At 41.9% G+C, this 9244-nt stretch overlaps 1 protein-coding gene across 1 annotated transcript; it reads right to left on the bottom strand.

The window, feature by feature from the left end:
- Positions 1-452: 452 nt before the first annotated feature.
- On the bottom strand, positions 453-1400 carry Vom1r60 (vomeronasal 1 receptor 60). The gene has a single exon (NM_001167552.1). The coding sequence runs from the start codon at positions 1398-1400 to the stop codon at positions 453-455; it is 948 nt and encodes a 315-aa protein (NP_001161024.1).
- Between the last annotated feature and the right edge of the window lie 7844 nt (positions 1401-9244).

Below are 9244 nucleotides of genomic sequence, written 5' to 3'. Positions count from 1 at the left end.
TATTCCACATAAGAGACCCACCCACAGCAGTATTTGAGATAGTTGGCAGTTAAGAAATGGAAATTCTTTTGTTCAATTCTTAAGAGGTGTTCCTAAGTGCAGAAAACACCATAAAATACATAAGCAAAGCTCCAAATAGCATTTCAAAATTTTGGTTTATAAGTATTTTAATAAAGAAAATCCAGAAATAAAATCTAGTTCATAACATTTCAATGACATTCATTATGTACAAAGTGTCATAGTTTGAGTGGGTAATAAGTGTTAAAATTATTAAAATTATGTACATGGATTTATATTCAGGAAACATGCTAAGTACCTGAATTTTAATAGTGTACAGAATGTCTGAATTATAACTAAAGCCATTTCATGTATTCAAGGTACATATGCAAATAGTTAATTACATGAAAATTATTAAGACACTGTTTTCATGCCTAGAAAGTAGAGGTTTCAGTTTAGCCATGGATAGAACTTTGAAAACAGGTCATTCTCTGTATAGAAAATGAGGAAATGAATTGCAAAATAACTTTATTATTCTTCATGAATAAAAAAGGGCAGATGGTAGGGTAGCATGTTGTCAAAATCGCATTTATTGACTCCACTCTTGGAATTCTTTCACTTGAATAAAAGCTATAAAGGGTGACACAGTTGTTCAACCAATAAATTAATACAAAGCAGCTCACCAGAGACAGGATGCTGTGGGTGGCTTTGCGCTCAGGGGATGGCTGGAAAGAAAGATTTGGGCTACGGAGATGCTGGGCTCCCTTGCGGTATCTGTAGAGGAAAAGCACCATGTAGAGGCTGGCGCACATCATGATGGTCACAAAGAAGAGATCATGAATGATGACAATGCTAAGAAAAGACCCTGAATTGTGGTTCCCCACCTGCTTGTTTACACAGTAACCATCTGTATATCCATGGCCAACAAGAGTATTATTAGTTTTGGCAATTACCATGTCAAGCATATACCCATAGATGAGTAGGTTAATAAGCCAGGAGCAAAGTAAGGAAGAAAAGATCCATGTAGAGAGTCTAGGCTTAAGCCAGGCCCACTTAGAAGTACTGGGAGTGATGGTGATTACTTGGAATGTGCTTATAACACAGGTGCTGCAGATGGACAGACCCCGGCTGACTCTGAATGAAAACAAAACTGTCTTACAACCGATATCGTCCAGAAAATTGGGTACTCCAAAGGGTAACATGATATGTTTTGTCAATAGGAATACAATCAGCAGAATATTAACTATTGTCAGGTGAATGAAAACTGAATCTATCAACTTCTTATACTGAGGCCTGAAGACGAAAGTGTATATATATAACAACAATAGTGCTGAGTTGCCCATGACACCAAGACAGAACTGCAATATGAGAAAGATCTGGACAATAGTGTCACTTGGAAGCATGATGTTGATGTGGGTCAGGTTTGTCAGGTCTAGCGTACCAAATGAATGGACTGTAGTCAAGAAATGTAAATAGTGTTTGTAGAAAAATATACCTCTCAGGAGAAAGAACTGATGAAATGTCCAATTCTTTCCTTTCCTCTTCTACCTCCTGCTCCTCTTCTTTGTTTCTTCTTTTCGTTTCTCAAGTCAGAGATACTCTGTGTAGCCCTGTCTGGAATTTCTTCTGTGGACTATGCTGGCCTCACACTGACAGAGATCCACCAACTTCTACCTCCAAATGCTGGGATCAAGTGTGTGCACCACCACCGACTGGAGAAATGTAAAACTCATTTCAATGTTAGGTCCATAGATGACACTTTAGCAACTGCATTCCTGGAATTCTTGCCATCTTAGAAAATAGAATAAAGTGTTGAGAATAATAAAGGGTAGAATCCACCCAAACATCCTGAATTCTGTTATGTCAGGCAGAAGGATATGTTTACCTACATGAAAGCCAAATTTACATGTTATGAAGGACTTAAAAATTATTCATTCCATGTTTACAAGTGTTTTGCCTGCATGTCTGAACATTATATTCATGCCTTAGAATCAAACCTTGGATCTCTGGAGGAGCAGTCAATGGTCTTTAACTGTTGAGCCATCCCTCAAGCTAAAATGAATTTCTATCCAGTAGTCAATGTTACTACTTTAACCTGTGTCAATGTTATCATGTTTAAAACAACATTTGCTTCTAGCACATATGTAGCAATGTGTGTACATGATCTTTAGTGTTTAGTGTTTGGGCCACACATACATTTCTGTCAGCATATATATATATATATATATATATATATATATATATATATATATATATGATTTCTATTTCCACTTGAAACTTCTTTTGCATTCATGTTACAGAGGCAGAATTCTCAGGAACACAGTTACACAGAGAATGACAATGACATAAAATTTGTGAACTTTGACCATGAACTTCACAACTTTATTATGCCACCCAGCTCTGTAGATCTTGTTGTATGTGTGTAGAGTTGCTGTATAACAACTTTAGACTTAATCCTGCACTGATCTAATTATTTTGGTTGCCTTTAATACAAACCTTTATTCTTTGAAGGTTATCTATGTATTCCTCAACAGTCTCTTTTATCCTGACAGGGTCTATTAGACTTTTCCCAATGTGCTGTTCTGAATTCTCCTTATGCACTACAAATCTCTGCTTTGGCCTGAGTCTCCAGGACAGTCAAGTTTTTCTAGTGTGAAGGGCCACCATTTGAACTACTTAAAAAATGAGTTGTATAGGCAGAATGCCTAAGAGTAACAAACTTAATTTTAAATTTTATATCAATATACAAAGATTTCTATCAATGAAAACTTTAAATTTTTATCAACATAGAAATTTTGCACCAATGTAAGAAAATATAATCTCAATTTTGTATCAAAATTTAGAGATTTTTTACCAATGTAAGATTATGACTATAAAATGTTTTGTTTAAGGGTAAATTTAGTAATCCATTCCAACAACTCCTTCAAGAATATAAGGCTTAATGTTGGTCCTTTAAACAGCTTCTATTACAAACTGATAAAGAAGACTAAGTAGACACTAGGCTATTCCCTCTTGGGTCTGGAATGTGGGCAGAGGGTAGTCTCCTCTGACTTCTCAGGAGTGACCACAGTTCTGAGGGTCCAATCTCTCCCTCTGCAGGATTCGGGTGCAGGGAGCTGTTTGGCCAGTTCAGTTCGGTCCTGAGCACAGACCAGAACTGCAGGTACTGGTGGCTGGCTATTCCTATATTCCTGTGTCCAGAGGCACTGTGCAGTTTTCCCTTGAACCATGGATGTGGACAGAGGTGTGCAGAAGTGGCAGCCTGTCCTGCAATCTCAGGATGTCTGCGCTTCTGGGTGTTCAGCTGTCTTCCCCACGGGACTTGGGTGCAGGGAACTGAGGGATGGTATCAGTTCACTTATGGCCAAGCAATAAACAGGAAGTTCACTGACCCAGAAGACTTCTGCCTCTGTGTATCCTGAATCCACAAGGCAGGTCACTTGGAAGCAGAAAAGTGGGTCTTACCTCTGCTCTCAGGTATGTCCGCGATCCTGGAGACTGTCTTGCAGCTCTAGGCTCCAGCAGGAATCAGAAGGGTCCTGCCCCTGATTGCTCTTAGGTTGTTGAACCTTTGGGCACAGTTGGCACTAGGAGATTCCCTCTTGGGTATGGAATGTGGGCAGAGGGTAGTGTCCTCTGACTTCTCAGGAGTGTCTACACTTCTGAGGGTCCAACTCTCTCCCCCTGCGGGATTTGGGTGCAGGGAGCTGTTTGGCCACTTTAGTTCAGTCCTGAGACCAGACCAGAACTGCAAGTACTGGCGGCTGACTACTCCTATATTCCTGTGACCAGAGGAACTGTGCAGTTTCCCCTTGGACCAGGAATGTGGGCAGAGGTGTTCAGAAGTGACAGCCTGTCCTGCAGTCTCAGGATGTCTGCATTCCTGTGTGTTCAGCTGTCTTCCTCATGGGATTTGGGTGAAGAGAACTCTTGGCTCACTCTTCTAAACTGCTGTTCACCACAAAAGGAAGTAAACTGGAAAGAACCCAGATGCCCTTCAACAGAGGAACGGATTCAATGTGGTACATTTACACAATGGAGTACTACTCAGCTATCAGAAACTATGACTTCATGAAATTTATAGGCAAATGAAATGAACTAGAAAATATCATCCTGAGTGAGGTTACCCAAGCACAAAAAAAAACACACTTGGTATGCACTCATTGATAAGTGGATTTTAGCCAAAAGCCTCAAATTACCCAAGATGCAATCCACAGACCATAGGAAGCACAAGAAAGATGATCAAAATATGGATGCTCCCACTCCTTCTTAAAAGGGGGATAAAAATATCCATAGAAAGGGATATGGAAGCAAACGTTAGGGCAGCAACTGAAGGAATGGGCATTCAGAGCCTGCCCTACATGTGGCCCATATATATGTTCAGCCACCAAAACTAGATAAGATTGATGAAGCTAAAAAATGCATGCTGAAAGGGCCATATAGATCTCTCCTGAGAGACTCATCCAGAGCATGTCTAATACAGAGGTCAATGCTAACAGCAAACCACTGAACTGAGAATACAACCCCCTTGGGGGGGGGTAATTAGAAGAAGGATTAAAAGAGTTGAAGGAGCTTGCAACCCCATAAGAACAACAATGCCAACCAACCAGAGTTTCCAGGGATTAACCACTACCAAAAGACTATACATGGACTGACCCAGGGCTCCAACTGCATATTTAGCAGAGAATAGCTTTGTTGTGGCACTAGTGGAAGAGGAAGCCTTTGGTCCTGCCAAGGTTGGACCCTCAGTGCAGGGGAATATGGGGGGCAGGCAGTAAGGGGGGAATACCCGTATGGGATAGGTTAGGGGATGGGGTAAAGAAACATATCTAATAAAAAAGAGAGTGAGCCAAATAAACCCTTTCTTCCCCTCACCAATAAATAAATAAATAACAAAAGTGAAAAGTCAAATAATAAATTCATGGCAATATAAGACTCTGATTTAATTACAATAAAGTGTTTTCAATATCATTCAAAGAGTAAATAGCTAAGAGTAATCAATGTTTAACAACTTAGTAATGCTACAAATGTAGACAGATTGTTTTCAAGACTGTCAAAGATCCACAAAATATGACATTTCTCATCATTTCTTTATCAATACCTCTTTTGACTAGGAAATATGTCTGCTACTCACAGAACACCCATCCTACTTTAAAGAAAATATTGAACATCTTTACCTCTATATAAGGTTGCCCCACTTGGGACAACTAGCCACAGGAGAAAATGCCCTAATTCATCTACAAACAAAAAATAATGTCCAGGAAAGGACAATTGTTTTACATACGATATGAAATAATCAAGAAGCTACCTCTGACAAAACAGAATAAACTAGTCCTTCATAATTCCTGCTTCACTTGAGGTCTCTCATGTGGTTCGAGGCCAGAATGCTAAACACAGATACTCCAAAATTATGAGGAATATAGGAGACTATCCAGGTAGTCAGCTGTCTCTACAAATTGTTTAAGTTGGAAGCTATGTGTTAGTGTTTCCTACATATTCAGGTAATATTTAATCCCTTCTCAGATTTCTGATGGGGTTGAAGACTACTTGTAGACTCATAATCAAGTTTAACTTATTTATCATTAAAGAAGGTTTTCTAGAATTAAAAGGATGTTTCTGAGATGGTAATACAAGTTAAAAGTCAACATAATTCAGACACAAAATTATAAACTGCTTAAGTTAGCAAAGATAATAGATTACTATTTCTAAATGGACAGAATTGATCAACTAAATGTTAAGTATGCATCTGATCTTAAATTTTACATTATTTTCATAATTGCATTCAATTTATATCTCAGAGAAAGGAGACTTTCTAAATGGGCAGAAATTTTAAAATGTAGTGGTTTTGACCTAATGCTGCTTGTGTTTTGTTAATTTGGGTCTCCAGAATTGCTTGCCCAGAATCTGCACATCCATATGCAAGACAGTGAGGGACCCTGCTCTCAGGTGATTCTGATTTGTAAATAAAGTTGCTGGCAGTCAATGGCTGGGAAGAACAGACAGTAGCCAGACTTCTAGGAATCCCAGGTTAAGAACAGACTGAAAGGAGGAGGAAAAAGGAGATTTTCCATGCAGGGAGGGGTTTAAAGGTGCCATGACTCAGAAGATGCAGGACAGAGAACATAAGCCCAATATATGATGCAAGGGGGAGCATGGTCACAAGATGGCTGTCTGAATGGGTTAATGGTAGTCAATATGGAGTATAGGATTTGTTAAGCAATAACTTGGGGATATCAAAGGAAGGTGCAATAGATGTCAAGAAGTAGCCCATCCATTGAAGAATTGAGGGATGTGTGTGTGTGTGTGTGTGTGTGTGTGTGTGTGTGTGTGTGTGTGTGTCATTCAGCAACCCAGGACACTTGGGCAGGTAGTGAGGAATGCACTGCTGGAAGGATTGATTTGAGTAATCAATTGGGTGCTGCTACAATACCTTATACACTTAAACAGGACCCACCATCCTCTAAGTTTTGAAAATGCATCTCCCAGACCCGGTGAGAGAGAGACCCAACCGCCTGGTCAGGTGGGCACTCCTGAGGCTGCAGAGCGGAAGAGACCACCAACACTGCTCACCCCTGCCCACATCCCTGGCCCAAGAGGAAACTGTATAAGGCCTCTGGGCTCCCGTGGGGGAGGGCCCAGGAGCGGCAGGACCCCTGCCAGAGACACCGCCGGACCCGAAGGAAACAGACCAGATAAACAGTTCTCTGCACCCAAATCCCGTGGGAGGGAGAGCTAAACCTTCAGAGAGGCACACAAGCCTGGGAAACCAGAAGAGACTGCTCCCTGCACACACATCTCGGACGCCAGAGGAAAAAGCTAAAGACCATCTGGAACCCTGGTGCACTGAAGCTCCCGGAAGGGGCGGCACAGGTCTTCCTGGTTGCTGCCGCTGCAGAGAGCCCCTGGGCAGCACCCCACGAGCGAACCTGAGCCTCGGGACCACAGGTAAGACCAAATTTTCTGCTGCAAGAAAGCTGCCTGGTGAGCTTGGGACACACGGAAGCAGAATTTCTCTAGGACCGGGCACGTTCTGTGTTTACCGGAAGTCCCACACCCGCGGATCCCGGCCCGCAGGAGCTCTCTGCTCCCAGACCCGGTGAGAGAGAGACCCAACCGCCTGGTCAGGTGGGCACTCCTGAGGCTGCAGAGCGGAAGAGACCACCAATACTGCTCACCCCTGCCCACATCCCTGGCCCAAGAGGAAACTGTATAAGGCCTCTGGGCTCCCGTGGGGGAGGGCCCAGGAGCGGCAGGACCCCTGCCAATGACACCGCCGGACCCTGAAGGAAAGAGACCAGATAAACAGTTCTCTGCACCCAAATCCCGTGGGAGGGAGAGCTAAACCTTCAGAGAGGCACACAAGCCTGGGAAACCAGAAGAGACTGCTCCCTGCACACACATCTCGGACGCCAGAGGAAAAAGCCAAAGACCATCTGGAACCCTGGTGCACTGAAGCTCCCGGAAGGGGCGGCACAGGTCTTCCTGGTTGCTGCCGCTGCAGAGAGCCCCTGGGCAGCACCCCACGAGCAAACCTGAGCCTCGGGACCACAGGTAAGACCAAATTTTCTGCTGCAAGAAAGCTGCCTGGTGAACTCAAGACACAGGCCCACAGGAACAGCTGAAGACCTGTAGAGAGGAAAAACTACACGCCCGAAAGCAGAACACTCTGTCCCCATAACTGACTGAAAGAGAGGAAAACAGGTCTACAGCACTCCTGACACACAGGCTTACAGGACAGTCTAGCCACTGTCAGAAATAGCAGAACAAAGTAACACTAGAGATAATCTGATGGCGAGAGGCAAGCGCAGGAACCCAAGCAACAGAAACCAAGACTACATGCCATCATCGGAGCCCAATTCTCCCACCAAAACAAACATGGAATATCCAAACACACCAGAAAAGCAAGATCTAGTTTCAAAATCATATTTGATCATGATGCTGGAGGACTTCAAGAAAGACATGAACACACTTAGGGAAGCACAGGAAAACATTAATAAACAAGTACAAGCCTACAGAGAGGAATCGCAAAAATCCCTGAAAGAATTCCAGGAAAACACAATCAAACAGTTGAAGGAATTAAAAATGGAAATAGAAGCAATCAAGAAAGAACACATGGAAACAACCCTGGATATAGAAAACCAAAAGAAGAGACAAAAAGCTGTAGATACAAACTTCACCAACAGAATACAAGAGATGGAAGAGAGAATCTCAGGAGCAGAAGACTCCATAGAAATCATTGACTCAACTGTCAAAGATAATGTAAAGCGGAAAAAGCTACTGGTCCAAAACATACAGGAAATCCAGGACTCAATGAGAAGATCAAACCTAAGGATAATAGGTATAGAAGAGAGTGAAGACTCCCAGCTCAAAGGACCAGTAAATATCTTCAACAAAATCATAGAAGAAAACTTCCCTAACCTAAAAAAAGAGATACCCATAGACATACAAGAAGCCTACAGAACTCCAAATAGATTGGACCAGAAAAGAAACACCTCCCGTCACATAATTGTCAAAACACCAAACGCACAAAATAAAGAAAGAATATTAAAAGCAGTAAGGGAAAAAGGTCAAGTAACATATAAAGGGAGACCTATCAGAATCACACCAGACTTCTCGCCAGAAACTATGAAGGCCAGAAGATCCTGGACTGATGTTATACAGACCCTAAGAGAACACAAATGCCAGCCCAGGTTACTGTATCCAGCAAAACTCTCAATTAACATTGATGGAGAAACCAAGATATTCCATGACAAAACCAAATTTACACAATATCTTTCTACAAATCCAGCACTACAAAGGATAATAAATGATAAAGCCCAACATAAGGAGGCAAGCTATACCCTAGAAGAAGCAAGAAACTAATCGTCTTGGCAACAAAACAAAGAGAATGAAAGCACACAAACATAACCTCACATCCAAATATGAATATAACGGGAAGCAATAATCACTATTCCTTAATATCCCTCAATATCAATGGTCTCAACTCCCCAATAAAAAGACATAGATTAACAAACTGGATAAGCAACGAGGACCCTGCATTCTGCTGCCTACAGGAAACACACCTCAGAGACAAAGACAGACACTACCTCAGAGTGAAAGGCTGGAAAACAACTTTCCAAGCAAATGGTCAGAAGAAGCAAGCTGGAGTAGCCATTCTAATATCAAATAAAATCAATTTCCAACTAAAAGTCATCAAAAAAGATAAGGAAGGACACTTCATATTCATCAAAGGAAAAATCAACCAAGA

Source organism: Rattus norvegicus, chromosome 1, assembly GCF_021556685.1.
Source record: "Rattus norvegicus strain SHRSP/BbbUtx chromosome 1, alternate assembly SHRSP_T2T, whole genome shotgun sequence".
NCBI classification, from domain to species: domain Eukaryota; kingdom Metazoa; phylum Chordata; class Mammalia; order Rodentia; family Muridae; genus Rattus; species Rattus norvegicus.
The sequence above is the reverse complement of the archived record's forward strand: the minus strand, read 5'-3'. Positions and strand labels throughout refer to the sequence as shown.